General features: G+C 39.6%; 1 protein-coding gene and 1 long non-coding RNA gene across 2 annotated transcripts in view; one reads left to right on the forward strand and one right to left on the reverse strand.

Moving 5' to 3' along the window:
* The window catches only part of LOC122513949 (microtubule-associated protein futsch), a gene marked incomplete at its 5' end in the record, with an annotated part of 30,863 nt that overhangs the window by 9,263 nt on the left and 5,392 nt on the right, over nucleotides 1-16,208 (forward strand). Inside the window, 6 exons of the mRNA XM_043630487.1 lie at nucleotides 11,538-14,022; nucleotides 14,314-14,360; nucleotides 14,441-14,615; nucleotides 14,700-14,908; nucleotides 15,112-15,297; nucleotides 16,050-16,094. Of these exons, the coding sequence (XP_043486422.1) occupies nucleotides 11,538-14,022; nucleotides 14,314-14,360; nucleotides 14,441-14,615; nucleotides 14,700-14,908; nucleotides 15,112-15,297; nucleotides 16,050-16,094 (3,147 nt within the window). The remainder of the gene's footprint in view (nucleotides 1-11,537; nucleotides 14,023-14,313; nucleotides 14,361-14,440; nucleotides 14,616-14,699; nucleotides 14,909-15,111; nucleotides 15,298-16,049; nucleotides 16,095-16,208) is intronic.
* LOC122513985 lies at nucleotides 2,983-4,170 on the reverse strand. Its single transcript, XR_006302919.1, has 2 exons — nucleotides 3,989-4,170; nucleotides 2,983-3,921 (listed from the first exon to the last, which is right to left on the reverse strand). It is a non-coding gene; the product is annotated as an uncharacterized LOC122513985 (long non-coding RNA).

Raw genomic sequence — 16,208 nt, forward strand, 5'->3', positions numbered from 1 at the left:
ATATGCATTGCATGTGCGAATGCATGCTTGTCAAGAATGTAAAAGTATCGTAATCTAAATCTCATGGTAAGAAAAAAGTATTCGAGAGTATCATTTTAGTCATTAAAAAATATCCAAATTGACGATCAAATAAATTCGCAGATGACAAACTAATTATTGATATTAAAATTTATTACGCGTATGCGCATAAATTGTTATCTTTTTAACCTAATAATATTTATGAGGATACTGTCCTAAGAATGGTAGGTCGGAAAATGAACTTAGCGCAATACCACGGCCGGTGCAATTAACGACAACTGGATTAGCACTGTAAGGCTTTCACCTCTGTTTTCTTGAGAAATAATGCTAGCCTGGTGGCACTCGTATAAAACCTGATCTCATGAAAGATCCGTTTCATGCGAAAGATCTTTTATTTTATACCAAACTTGCTTAACGATGCACTTGGATATTATTCTTTGTAACTTTCATCTAACAAAATGATTAAACGATCACATCCAATTCCTACTCCAATTCTTAAGATAATCATACTCGAATTGGTTAATAAGAACTCGAACGATATATCGTTGTCTTCATTGATAAAATAATCCAAGCTTTTTTCCGAGATGGCGTTCATCCGCCTTATTTTTTTTTCTCTCTCTCTCTCTCTTCCTCATTCTCGTTGCATTTCGCTATGAATTACGTAAATGTCGATGACGTCACTCGTCGCGTGAGTACTCACGATGCTGTACACATAATCCGAAGAACGACCAGCAACGCCCAAACACGAATATATTATCGACAAGACTTTCAATCGGAATAAAAATATCCTAGATGATAAATCGGTAGATATTAACTTGTTCTTTGCGATGCCCGGTTCATTAATAAAAACCGGATAGCATATTTGTTTTAATAAATAACTTATAAACTCCAGTTATTTTACTAAAGAATAAGTTTCCTTTAAAAGGATTTACCCTAATGTTTGGATAACTCTAAAGCTTCGATTCGAAAAGATATTAAAGGATACCGATCTGACGGGTGGTCGGGTCGTCGTCTGTCGGTTTACCGCTCATCCCTGAGCGAAAGTGTAGATTTGTCGCGTTGCACGAGGAAAGGGACGAAGACTATCGATTTCCATCGATAGAAGAAGAGACAGTAGCACGCAGTTCGATACCGGAGGGGACTTTACGAGGTTTCCATCGCATCACGGATTAGCAGTCTTCCAACGAAGCGCATAGTTGCTGCCAAAACGAATTCGTCTATCATCCGTATAAAGATAAAACAAGATTACTCTATCATTCCTTTCTCCTCTTCCTTATTCGTTACTTTCCCTAACACTTTCGATAATCTGTCTGTCTTCCTTTTTCCTAGCCGCAGCTATTAATCGTTAATTACGAGCAATCTGATTAATCGCGACAACAAGGGGAGACTTTAAATCTTTTATAAAAGAAACTTCCGACGATTAGAATTAATTAGAGTATTTTTCTGTTCTTTTTTTTTTTCTTCCCCGAGTATCTATAAAGACAAATAGTAAAAAAAGAACGAGGAATTAATTGCGATATAAAAAAACAAACAAAAAATTATCTCGGTGCATCGGAAAGAAGAGCGGATAAATAATATTTTATCTCTTTTTTTTCTTCGGTCGGTACTGAATAACGTGCTCTGTCGGTACGTTAGAAATATTCTTGGTAAAAACAGTTATGTAGTCCTAGCAAACATGCTTCTTACTGTTAAAAGATAGTTAGCTAGTTTCTTATTGATTTTAGTTCACGACTAACGGCCGATGGTATCCCAATAGTAGTAAGCGGATCGTAAAAAGATTTGGCAAACAGGAAAACGTTAGCTTTCGAGTACACTCATAAACGATATATAAATGAAATGACAAGTTGTTTATTGGCTCGAATCTACGATGAATAATCGTCGTTTTGCAACGTAATCGATTTAACTAAATACTATATAATACTTTTGCATCAATCGTTGTTAAAGTAGTATCCTACTTAAAAAATATTGATCGATTTTTCAAAAAACTTGCACAACGTACGAGCAAACGTTTCGATACGAGGAAAAATCATTATCGCGCTCGTGCAACACGCAGGCAAACTAACGTCAATTCGCGTTCAACTAAATCAGGCTATTTAAAATATTATTTACCAGACGTATACACTTTGAAATATTCAAAAAGTATCCAGCCGAATGATTTGGAATACTCGAGTAAGACGCATAGAACAACAACCTTGTTCTATTTCGATAAGAATCTATTTTCTTAAGGATGCAACAATTCGTTAGAACGAATACCACTTCAGGTTGGAAAGATATTAAGGAAATTGTCCGATGTGGGTCAATAATAAAACGACAAGTGTATGTCGCGCGACGATTCGTAATATCGAGCAATCATCTTTTTTTTTTACGTTATTCCTTTCTTGCACGTCACTTTTGTAATATCGATTTTACCCATTACGTTGCTACCTGCCATTTACCTTCTTAATTTGCGAATAAAAAATATACATTGGTAACTGGTATACTAACGAACAAACATTATTCTGTTTCAGGTAAGAAAAAGGAAAGGAACTTCTTAAGGAGAAAGATGACCAAAAAAAAATGAAGAAATCCGAAGCAAAAGATGATACCAAAAATAATTTAGACTCCGAATCGTTTAATCCTTTACTTTAATACTTTCGAGTGAGTAAAGAACAAGGATTATCCGAAAAGTTACAAATGATAAAAAAGAAAAAAAAAAGAAAAACTTTTTAATTGATTTTGATCCCCTTTAATCGCGATACCCACACTCGTTATCCACTAGCTCGCAGAATGCGACAGAACTCATAAGTCTTTTCGTATCGATATCATCGGGAGAAGAATACGTGGTTGGTAGCAAAGAAACCGTGCTAGTCGAATGAATGGCTCGACTGTTTCCTGACAAACTCTGACGTTACATGCACGAAATACCGACATGTTGCGCGATAATGAAGCGTGAATTAATAAGTCGACGATGAATGGAGACGCTGCTTTCGAGGTAAATCAGCGTCAAAGCGATTTATTATGAGCGCTTAAACGTTCTCGTTCAAACGAAATTCAACTTTTAACAGAGATACAATGGTTTGGACGATATTTTAGACAAATTATTTGACATTATCCAACGAGTATAATATATTTCATTATAGTTAGCGAATAAATGAAAAATATAATGGCTTATTTTTAATATCATAAGATAACACGGAGACGAAGAATTTCAATGAACGATTTAATTGCTCGCAGTATTAAAAATATGAACTTATTGAAATAACTTTGAGGATCATTAACGCGTACAAGTTCGCAAAGGGAATCCAAGTTTTCTTCGAATAATCCCACGCGAGAAGAGCTTTAAAGATATTCGGCACGACGAGTCGAATAACTGCGGAATTAAAGAGGCAGCTTCGAAAAGGGCGGGGGGGAGGGGTGCGATGCATCCGTTGGTTGCATCCTTCTTTGCCCATCGGCTCGTCGCGTTTAAACGGGGCGTGCGCACGCACGCACGCACGCATTCACTCATTCACTCACGCGAGAACGATTTGCGATGCAAGTATTTCACGCGTCCCATGTAATTTAACGAGGTCATCCACTTTTTTCCCTTCCCCTTTGGTTTTTTGTTACCAACGACAGTCAGGGTAAAGTACTTAAAAACGGCTGTTAACGTTCTGACTATTATTCACGTGTTGCTCTTTGACGGTATGCTCGTTGAAAGGTACTCTCTCTCTCTCTCTTTGGTACATTGAAATACCATTTTGTAGATATAAAAGGAATAAAGAGATTCGACCGTTGGATAGCACGTTCCACTTAGAACACTTTGAAGACGACTGAGAAAATCAGGTGGTCGGGGATCGATCGTTAAATTGGTCCACCTTGCGTGCCGTTGGTCGCGTTCATGCTGTCACCTTCTCGATAGAGCCGGTAGACGCTGAACAGGAGCTAGAACGAAAACCGGGTCAGAGGCGGATATAGGTATCGATAGTCCGACACCACCACCGCCCATTACCGGTAGTATTACCCTCTCCCTCTCCCTCCCCCTCTTTTCGTCGAGGGAGAAACCGCACACGTTGATGGATCCGAAGTCGTTTCGAATCCTTCCCAAACTCGCCGTAGCATCGAGAAGACGCGCGACGTCGAATACCACCGATTCTTGGAAAGCCCGACGATTTTCATCAACGAATAGGGGTGGTACGCATTTCCTCGACAAAATAGTCGAAATTTTCTAATAACAAGTTGAATCGTTTCATTGCTCCGTTTACTCGTAGACGTTGCGTGCAAAGTTGAAAAACTCGGTTAGAAGGAGACGTAAATAATTGAAAATATAGTAGTTTATCGTATTTTTGTTCTCTCGCACATAGTCGTTGCCCCGCGCGTGTATTTCGTAGGTGTATAAATGGTCGCGCGCATGTGTTAGTCGTATATCGAGTGAAACTCCGAGTCTAGTTGTGTCTGACTGGGACGTTCGGGCGCAGGAGCAGAGGCACCGACAGGACAAACTGACAGGGGCGCACGTTCGTAGGGAACGGAACGTTAGACGGACCGACGGGTAGAAAACGACGTACCTCTTACCGAACAAGGACTTTCAGACCTCGCTCGGTTCTAGTAACACACGAGACACCACTCTATCGACAGCATTCGACCACCTCTCCGATAGTTTATTTCAAAAGAAACCAAAAGAAGATATACCTTTACGTATATATAACAAGAGAAAAAGAGAGAGAAAGAGAGACCTAGATATCCCGAACTTTCCAGGTAAGTTCGCACAATCATCGTCGAGGCTTTTCCGAGTTCGCGATTATTCTCGAGTGATCGTCCTTTTTTTATTCTTCTCCCTGGTTCGTGAAAACGGGAATCGATGTGCGGAAAGACGCGAGAAGAGTCTACCGGGTGGATAGGATACTCGTGTGACGTGTGTCAACGAAAGAATTGCATTTTTTTTCTCTCTCTCTTTATTCTCCTTCTCGCGTAATTCTCGAGACGTTTTTTACAGATTTTTACGTTCCGCGTTTAAGTAGTTCTTTTTACGGTTCGTCGAACAAGAGAAAATTTGTACGTGCCCTTAAAAATTGTACCTCGTACCGGGTATAGCGTGCACCAGAGTGGAATGAGGTCGTAGGTCGGAGGCCTACTAAAGATTAATCTTGTTTTAATGTCGCGAGTTTTCAAAGTGGATATTATTTTTTATCATATTTTTTTTCTTTCTTTAAACCGAATCGCGACTTACGCGTCGTCGTCGTCGTTCGTTAGTTCGTTCGAGAGAAAGAGGGACCAAGTTGTTCTACGAATGATCGTTAAATCGTCGCGATCGTTAAAACGAGAAAAACGTTCGCGAATCGTTAGATCGCGTCATTGTAAAAATTGCTGTTCGATTTTGTAGTATCTGTCATGGCTGAATAAGAGATAAGACAGCTCTTATGCAACTCTTCCTACTCGCTGCTGCGTAGTGTACTCTCCAGGAGTCCCTAGAAGAATAAGATCGTTAATTGTGTTATTTAAACAAGTTGAGGGACCAATAGTTAAATTAGTTCTTCTTCTTGTTCTTCTTGTTCGACAATCGTCGGTGTTTTATCGACGAGCACTCGCACCAACTCGACTCGCACACAGGTATTTAGTGCTTCGACACTTATTCACGCGCAGTAGCAGTTGTACTTAATTATCGTAGAAACGTTTAACGAACAAACAAAACATTCGACGATGTTCTCGATCTTTTAATTTACGAGTAAAATAACAAATCATTCGTTATTCTTCGCGATGACATTAAGGTGACAGTTCGTTAAAACAAAAAACATGCATTCAATTATACCGACGCTTCGTATCGTAGAAGACTCGTTCTATAACAAACCCAGGCTGACCTACATTCTCATAATATTTCTTTCCATTGGTCGGGAAAACCTTTAGGATGTCAACGATTAATATACCGAGTCGAAGTCACGTTCGCGAAAGGTAAGACCTATTGTACGAGCCGGTTCCGTCGATGACACTACAGGATAAAATATCAGACGAGAACGCGATAAAAGAATAAGTCGGAGGGTGGACGGGAAAGAAAAAAAAAAACAAAAAATAATAATGAAAGGTATGAGAAAACAGCGGATGTTGGAGCTTTAGAGCGAGACTCCATGACTAGGCTAGGCTGGCTAACGTAGGGCATTGTGCTAGCGAGAAGATGACGCTTCGTGAGAAAATAAGATAAAAGATTAGGAACGATGGTTGGTAAATAAAAATGGACAAGCGCAACGCGTTAGAATCTTCGAGGATCGATAATGGAGTAACTTTTTCTTTTTTTTCGAAAGGCGTCAATACTATATCAATTATGTCAAGATAATTAAACTTGTACAAATTGACTTTATTTCTATTTTATCTTCTTCCGTTGTTGTTAACAGTTTTAGTTACGAGGGTACCAGAACAACTCTTTCCATCTACGTGAAATTTGCAATAAACGTACGTTTTAAACTCGAGACTAATGGATTAACATACGGGAAACAACGATGTGGTATCCGATAAACATAGCCACGTGACAATAGCACATCGTCGTTGTAGAACATCGCGGCAGGTGATTCGAAGATGTTCCTTCTCGATAAAACTGCGCTACCTACCCGCACACGGGCTGACAGTTCCGTCCTTATCTGTCGTTACCCTCGATCCGCGCGTACATTTTTACCCGTTCGATACAATTTCTACGTGTTATGAATTGTAGAAAAATTCGAGACGAAAATTCGCTACTAGAAAAAAAAAATCTAGATCGTATTCCCCGATTGCAAAAATGATATTCGTTCCTAAATTTTGCGCCTAATCGTTGAACAACCGTGGAACGAGATACGTTCCGCAATATACGTCTGTTTGGACGCGTCAAACAACATCAGTTCGCTTATCTTCCTTCATTTTTCTTCCTTTTTACAGTTGAAATATCGATTGTGCTGCGTTATTAGTCTCGCCCGCATTCGACGAGCATAGACAAGCCAACCAACAGGAACTCGTACTTTTATATCAAGTAATTCATGTGCGTTGTCATTTCTTATTAACGTTAAAAACAATTCTGGTTTCTAATCGTTCCTTTTAACGATCTTTCTAAATTAAAAGACCAATTTTTCTAAGAGGAAGATGAAAAAGTCGATTGGAATATGCGAAAACGAATAAAAAATCACAGGCAGGTCATCGTAAATTCTGTAACCCATATATTAACGCGTCGTAACTTCTCAACATGTCGTCGCAAATAGGTATATCGATTTGGTTAGCTCGAAATAAGCCACAAAAGTGCAATAGGCGAGTCTCCTCTAGCGAAATTAATCCCCTATAGTGCACTAGTCGATTATCTTCGACAGCGTATCTAATCAAATCGTACTTTTTGCCATTTCCTAAAATAGAATGCTACAAATCCTAGGAAATCTAAGACGATAGGAAAATACCTCCTATCGATACCAAAGTAAATTGTCGGTTTAAGGTGTTTCCATAAACGTTGGGCAAGATCGATAGAACCTTTTACTCAATGTCATCATTCATCGCGCGATCGTTTCCTTGCACTTTCCTAATCAAACAAAGTCGGGTAGTCCTTTAATTAGGATCACTGGGTAGACTTTCGATCCATACGAACTAATGCCTTTTATTTTCTCATAGGTTGTTCTATTTTATTTTCGTTCTTGGAAGCCTCGCAAAAAGCACGCGAACGCGTTAATTTTCCATATTAGATAGGAAATCATAGGAGTCTTCTTAGTAGGCACATCCATCCATCGACGTGCATAAAAAGGATGGAATTGAACGCACACGCTCTCTCTCTCAACGGGCGCGATCAATAACTCGAGGAATGGGCAGTTGGCCTGTAGTTACCTATATACTCCTATAATGCCGACGGAGCATATTAGATAGGAAATCATAGGAGTCTTCTTAGTAGGCACATCCATCCATCGACGTGCATAAAAAGGATGGAATTGAACGCACACGCTCTCTCTCAACGGGCGCGACGTGTCCAAGACTAGTACCATTCTCCCGCTCGTCCGTACGTGATTATAATAACCCCGCGAATAGGATCTACGATTCAACTTTGCGACAACATCGACCAATTGCGAACGAATCCGATAAAAACGTTTCCTTTGTAAAATAATAATCCGTGATTTTAATCAATTAATGGAATAATTAGAAAATTATAAAGAAAATCAAAGAAATGTTATTACGCAAATCAGCGTTCTATGATTCACACTAGCGTGCACGATCGCGATCGGTGTCTCCTGATAAAATTGTCAGTCTCACCGAATCGTATTCGCCTATGAATCATCCTAATGTTTAAGTTTCTATAGAACTTGCGCGAACCACAGACCTCGCAGATTTCGATCCCAGAAGTCGTCCGAGTGAACGATACACCCTGTTATAGGATAAGAATCGAAAAGGTGCGTGAACTGAATTAATTCAGTTCTTATTCTCAGACTATTATAATGAAGCAAAAAGAAAAAAAAAGGAAAAAATAACGGTGCCGAAGGATAAAAAGGGACGATAAAAAAGCAAGAACGTCTGAAGGTTAACACTCGTCGCGACTTTTTTAACATAGAACGTGACTTTACCGAGGGTGGAAAAGTTCAACCCTAACGACAAGATCCGTCGATTATTATCACTCGTCTAAGTACTTCGCGTCTCTGTTCGATGTTTTTCCGAACGAATGGTTTAATATACATATATACCTGCAAATATATAAATCGCGTTCGGTATTATATTAAATCGAAAACGCAAAGTTGGATACCAAGGTACTAGGTGAACGTGTTCGTATTTGCCAAGGTCAATCGCCGGTAGTAAGACGGTAACGCGATCTTTCATTGTGCCTCGGCAGTTATGACGGTTCGCGTGTCTTCCTCCGTTTACATTTACCCCTTTAGCCGTCTTTGCTTTCCGTTTCTTGTAACTTGTTAAGAACGTGCGGCAGTTTAACGGGCCGCAAACGATATTTACCATTATTTATCATGCAAGCGAGCAACGTTAAAGCTCCCGCAAAATGATTCCTCCGAGGTTTACAGTCTAACTGTAAATTGCATCTTTCGAAATGCGTTCTAAAACTCGCACCTAATTATTCCGAAAAATTTCATATTCCTCGGGGAAGAGTACAGTCTACGGTTCAAACTATTGAAATTTATTCTATCGATCGTACGAAGGCTACTTTCAAATGCAAAACGCTATCCGTACTGACTGCACTTTTCGATGATAAATATCATCTCGTTCAATAATTGACGATAAACGAATTTCGTCGTTATTTGACCCTTACATAACTCTTAATTATTCATTATAAATGGAAATTTACAAACGTAACATATCATCTTCGTCAATGGCGTCAGTTTATTATCATTTATATCCGATACGATGAATATATTACAGTAGTACGACGTCACCTACGACGACAAAAAGCCACGGAATAGGAAAAGCACGTAAATATCGTATTTAATTGATACCCATGATCACTACAACCTTGTAAATGTACGAGCACGTAATAATGAGAAAAGACACGTAGAATGCGGGAGGTAATTTATAATTGAAGGTTACCCTCGTTGCACACGCATTGTAGGTACATATTAAAGTAGGCGCCTATAGCTGTCGGGTAAACCGTGTACCTGATTACTATGAATTATTCGCAATACTTGCGAGATTTAAATGTCTAAGCTTTTATGCACGAAACTTACTACGCGCGATTCGTCGATACACGAAAGAACAGGAATCTTCCAAGAGATATCAGGGTATTATAAAATAAAAAAATAATGTTATATTCCTTTTAGAAGCAATTATTGACAGAATATCAATCTAGAGTATACTTGGAAGAATCCTCTCAGTAGAGGAAGCTAAAAAGTTCAAATAATAATATTGATACACGCTGGTAAAAGTTAGACTGCCGATATCACGAACAGGACACCCATATCCTGTTTTGCACTACACCGATAAAATCATGATTCAAGATGTAGCCACGTTATTGGTATCGTGCACGTTGACTCTATTCACAGTCAAATCGAGTGACTGTTGTTGATACGCAACAGGTTCCATGGAGGACCATTTTGTCAGAAGCTACAAGATGAACAAATCGATCTAAAAGTGTCTATTACAACAGAAATACGAACGAACAACAATGGATCCGCAAGAAACAACGACTAACAATGCTGCTTTGATTCGCGGTGCGAGCACGGTAAGCAGATACAAAAAAAACAAAAAAAAAAAAAAAGACAATCAAACGGCAATATTAAAATGTATCAAAAATCATTCATCGCAACCCACGTAGATGAGAAAACTTGGGTGCAGTTATTCGCGTTCGTTTTATTTTTGTTTTAAGTAAATTTGGCAAAGAGTAGTTCCAACGAGATGCAAAGAATTAACGAAAGATAGAAACAAATATGCGAGATAGTTGCGGGCATTGAAGAAAAGGGTTTTCTCGAGTCACGCCAAGTTAAAAGGTCTCTAGGAATCGTGATGGATATCGATAGCGGTGTATCTGGACTAGAGTTATTCGTGGTTCGATCCCATAACGAAAGCAAAGTTAAGCAAGCGGTGGCAGGTACCGTGGAAATGTTTCTCGAGACGTCACCGTCGTCTCGCATTATCGAGAGATCGATGAGCCCAGGGCCGATATCGCGCATCCCAATTTCTCCGCTTTGCACGACCGAACACCCTTACACTTTTCTCTTATTTCCAACCAATTACCGATCTCGATGCCGTGTAAAATATCCTTTCGAAATAGTTGATGGATGACGAACAGATATCTATAGCGATAAATAGATCAAATCCTATTACACGCGAGGAACAGGATTTTTACTATTTTACGTTATTTTTACGTTTTTGATGAATATTATACTCTAGTTTGGAAATAACTTTTATTTATCTCGTAATAGCCCCAAATTAAAATCCATAATTATTTAGTCGTTTGAAAAAAACGCGACTGCACAATAGAAGTTTGCCACACTCGTTCTTATTAGTGGGGAGAAAAAAAAAGAAAGAGAAAGGAAATATTATTTAGGAGCACAACTGCCGACGATTGTTATGCTAAAATAGCAAAGCCTTCAAAATGGGGGAGCGAATTCGTCAGACTTGTACAATGTACGAAAGGAAGGAAGGAAGGGCAAACATACGGATTAAGGAGCAGCGTGCACGTTTGAGCGAATACGTGGGGTGCGTTTACCCTTTACTGCATAAGGATACGCGCATGACGTACGTGATGTGGAACATGCGAAAGCCCAATATTCAAAAGACTTAAGATTTCTCCAAAGTTCATATTCTCGTTAGAGATATTTCCAACGTAATTAGACGTAGTAGTCAATTGTTTCCTCTTTACAAAGTTGAAGTAATTGTATTTGTTTTTTTTTTATTCGACCTATAAAAACAGAAAGAAATGTAATAGGAAAGAACATTTAATTTACGTAATTATAGATAAACATAATCTAGTTGGCACATCAGTTTAAAAACTTGGAACATTAGGAAAAATATATCGGTGAGGAAATTGCGAGAGTTCCAAAAATATCAAACAGATGTTTGCATTCCCAAATAGCAATCGGAAAGTTTGAGTTTGAAGTAAATGCGAGATGAAACGTTCTTTCTCGTAGGTAAAGCAGAGTGCACCTCTAACGCAAGGCTTTCAAGCAAGAGCCCAAGTTACTCCTACCGGATTTCCAAGATATCCAGTAAATAATGGCCCTATAGGAGGTAACCGTCCTGCAGGACAACAAGCGCAACAACACCCTATTTACGGTTTAGAAAGTCATTCGTCCATAGGCCACTCTAAATCAAGCCAACAACAACAACAACAACAACTCGTACAAGTTCGACCGCACGGGCTTTCACCGAGGCCTCCTGGAAACAACCAAGTGCATTCGCAACCTAGGCAAATACAAACTAGACAAAATCCAGTAACGATATCTCAAAGTCCAAGATTTCCCGGGACCCCTGGAGTCAGAGTAGCGAATCCAGCGAGCGGAGGAGCACCTCCGGTTGCGCAACCGGTAGGGCCCAGGCCAAATTATCAAAGAAACGTCATCGAACAGAGAACGGAACAAAGGATCTTGAATTCGTCCGCATCGGCAAGCACAAATCAATCGCAAGGGCAAAATTTCAATTCACCGAGGCCGCTTAAAAACTCGGTGCCGCAAAGACCGAGGAATGATCCGTCCTTAAACGCAGCAAGACCGTGTCAATTATCCAATAAGGAGAACAACCAATCTGTACGTCCTCGTATAATCATAGAAAAAATGCCGGACTTGGACGAAGAGAAGAGCGATCTCGTCCGAGAGAATTCGATTCAAAAAAAGAAAGCTGACGTTCGCGGCAGCGGGGAGAACGATGACGACGATGACGACGTTGTGATGGATACCGAAAAGTCGCCTAGACAAAATGGTAGCACGCTTTCCGACACCGATAAGTCGCCACGCCCGGGTGACAATTTACCTCCCAATAAAGACAAATCACCGCAGAAAAATGGCAACGCTGACCGTACCAAAGAATCCCTATCGGACTCCTCTTCGGTATCTCCAAAAATAGGACAAAAAATGGAGGATAGCGGTAAATCGGTAACTCGGCCAGGAACGGCTACGATCGATACCAAATCGGAGAGAAAATCACCCGAACGAATGATCGTTCCTGTAAACGACGATAACGAGCAGCCTGGAGAAAAAGAAGCTTCGAGTAGATCTTCGTTCTTGGACAAGTCGGAAGATAAAACGTCGAATAAAAATGATTCCATCGAGGAGGATAAGTCTGCTCCTACTAAAAATGATCAAATTGGCGACGTTAAAGACGAAGCAAAGAAGGAATCTTCCAGCAGTAGACCCGCATCGAGCAAAATGGAAGATAAAATTGATGAAATGAAAAATGAACGTTCCTCGGTCGTTGATATGAAAATTCATGAAGAAAACAAGAAGAGCGAAACAGTGGAAGACGAATCGAAGGAAAAGAAAATTGAAAAGGATACTATTCAAATCGATGAAGTAACAACGAAAGAAGATAGCGCAAAGTGTCCCGCTAGTCCGCAATCGCAAACCGTACATTCTGCAGGTCAGAATGATAAAACTGATTCCACGTCGAGCGTGAAAAAAGATGAAATCGAAGAGAAATTAAGAAATGTGGAAAATCTTTCGAATAATTTAACTCCACGGAGCGTAGATCAAATGCCAAAAACACCGTCAAAGTCTCCTCCGTCGCCGGATATCATAAAAGAGAACAAACGACAAAGTCCTCCTCCTCCAGTTGGAAGTCCTTCGAATATTCCGACGCCAATTAAGAATTCCGACGAAGCATCAAAAACACCATCGAAGTCTCCATCCCCGGACGTCGCGAAGGAGGAGGAGGACGATTATAAGGAAGCTATGAGCGATTCGTCGACCGTTCAATCCGTAGAACAGAGACCGAAAACTCCTGGCAAATCTCCTTCCCCTTCTCCCACGTCACCCCCGGCATCCGCGCCATCTCCCTCGGCCGATGTCGCAATGGATGATAAAAGAAAATTAACTCCGAGTCCTTCGAATAATTTAACGATGCAAAACCTCGAACAGGACTCGAAAACTCCGTCAAAATCCTCTGACATTTCTAGAGCCTCGACGCCGACGGTCGTGGACGTTCAGGCGGAAAATAAATCGGAAAGTTTAAATCTAGAAAAACCCAGCAGACCGAGCTCGGCTTTGTCGAAAGATTCTAGTTCGGAGAAAGTACAGGCTCCGACCGCACCGGCGAGTTCTCCTTCTTTGGAAACGCAGGAAAAATTATCCCTACCGGAATCCTTAGCTACACCACCAAAGTCCCCTCAAGAAAGTGTTAAAGGTTTTGATAATGGACAGAGAAGGTCTCTGTCTTCTCCTGGTTCCCCGAAATCGCCGAAATCGCCGAAATCGCCGAAATCAGCGATCAGTATGAAACCTTGCGAGGGCGAAAAGAAAAAAACTACCTTCGCCGAGGATTCGATCATCAAGAAGGAGGAAAGCCTGGAGGAAAAAACGGAAGGTTCTTCTCGAGAAACTTCGAAACCGACAACGCCTACCGGAAAACCACGACGCGCGCAAACACCCGTTAAACTACTACACAGCGAGAAACGAAAAAAAGGTTTTGCCAATTGCAACGTAAAACAAAGTTTACTTACTTGCACCCCCATTATTCTTCAAAGAGGTTCTCAATGTTTTGCTATTTGTTATTGAACCGGCAATGAAATTTTTAATAGATACGCTTATTTTTCTCACTCTTCTTATACGCTTGTACTTGTATTATAATTCATTTTATCGAATATTTTGATTTTATCCTCACCGGCATCGACGTGATTTTGCTTCGGATTTTTGCTATGGCAAAAAATTCCTAAATTTGATCTAACGCGTGCATCGCATTTATTTATTTTCGCAGAGACGGAAAATGACAGTACTAGTAACGATTTGAGCCAACATAACGTTGTAAGTATATTCAAATATTTGCAAGTATCGAAGTATCGCAAGTATCAAATTAACCATCCCATATTATTTATCTATTCTAGTCACCGACTACGAATGGAGTCGCAGATTCGCCGACAAAAAAATCACCATCGAAATCCAAAGAGAGCGACAAAAGATCGACAGCTGGATCGCCGACGAAATCGCCTAGCAAATCTAGCAAATCGTTGCCAAAAACTCCAGAGACACCGTCATCGACGGGAAGTCAAGAAAAAAAGAGTAAGTTTAGTCGTCATTTTTCTATCGACAAAAAAATCCTCGACAATCCGATAATCCCAATCGAATGTTCGTTTAACGATACAGAGGTGCCGATGAACAAAGTCCAAGTTGGCGCAGCACCTTCGCCGAATTTGAAAACGGTACGATCGAAAATCGGTTCATTGGAAAATGCCAGTTACAAACCTGGTGGTGGAAAAGTTAAAATAGAAAACAGAAAGTTGGACTTTAGCAAGGCACAACCTAAGATCGCTGCGAAGAACGAAAAATACACGCCCAGTGGCGGGGACAAAAAGGTGAGCTTTTCATTAATAAGTATGATCATTGACCGAAAATAAATGTTTAATCTTGATGTTTTTGCCAATTGAATTAACGAGCAACTAATAATTGCCGAGATTTGATTATCTTCGTTCTTGGCTCGTAAATCAAACTTGGGTACGATGCTTTCTTCCTTTTTCTTTTCGTTCTTTTTTATATTGAATAATAATTTTCATTTCAGATATCTCAAATAAAACTTCAATGGAACGCGAAACCCAAAGTGGGCTCTTTGGATAATGCAACGTATAAACCCGGCGGCGGTGATAAAAAGATCGAGACAGTCAAGTTGGATTTCAAAGACAAAGCTAAACCAAAAGTAGGCTCGAAAGATAACGCCAAGCACGTACCTGGTGGTGGAAGTGTCAAGGTAAAAGATTTCTTTTCAATATTTCATCGGAAACACACATATTATATTGGCCTTGTATCCTTGACGATTCGAGACTTTATTATAATTATTATTATTAGGAATTTTTAACATTGATTTCAGCATGTTCGTGTTTAACTCTAATGCATTTACTTTTTTACTTATTTTTTTCAATTATAATATAATCTAGAAAAGAGTGCCGTTAGTGTCTCTAATGTTTTTTATGCATTATTATGTTCGTAATATAAGACAGATTCATAGATAGATCAAGGAAGAAGCGAGTAATAACCGATCAATTAAAACTAAAATTCAGACGCTCGAGTTATTCGTGCATTATTATCATTGATCGTTGATTTACTTCATATTTGTCACAGTGATTAACAAAATGCTCGCTTCGTTCGCTCAACCGGAAAGAAAAAGAAATAAAAGGAGGACTTCGAAGAAGAAAATACGTATACTTACTTGTTCGTGAATGAAACGTTGCATGCGGAATGTAATATACGATAAATATATATATATACATATACTATATATGCAACTATATAAGAAAATTTACTTCCGCGATATTTGATTACGGTTTAGTAATATATAATTAAAGAAAATAAAGAAAAAGTAAGGAGTAAGGAGTAAAAGTAAAAAGATTCGTTCGGAGCGGTTCGCGAATCTTCGTCTATCTTTACATTTTCTCTTCCGTATGCATGCGGTTCGTCCACTTGTCATTAATTAACAAGTCATTGTTATTTCTTGGTGTTCAGTCATCGGCGACGCCACCAAAGACACCGCAGGACACGAATAACGACGTAAGTATGTATAATGGTCAGTTAAATAAATATATTCAAAGTCTCTTCCGCATCTATTCCTCTATTTGGGTTCTTTCTCGTCATCCGGTACAAGCACCCCGTATGTCGGATTAT

This window comes from Polistes fuscatus, unplaced genomic scaffold (genome assembly GCF_010416935.1).
Source record: "Polistes fuscatus isolate 324 unplaced genomic scaffold, CU_Pfus_HIC Scaffold13, whole genome shotgun sequence".
Taxonomy (NCBI): Eukaryota; Metazoa; Arthropoda; class Insecta; order Hymenoptera; family Vespidae; genus Polistes; species Polistes fuscatus.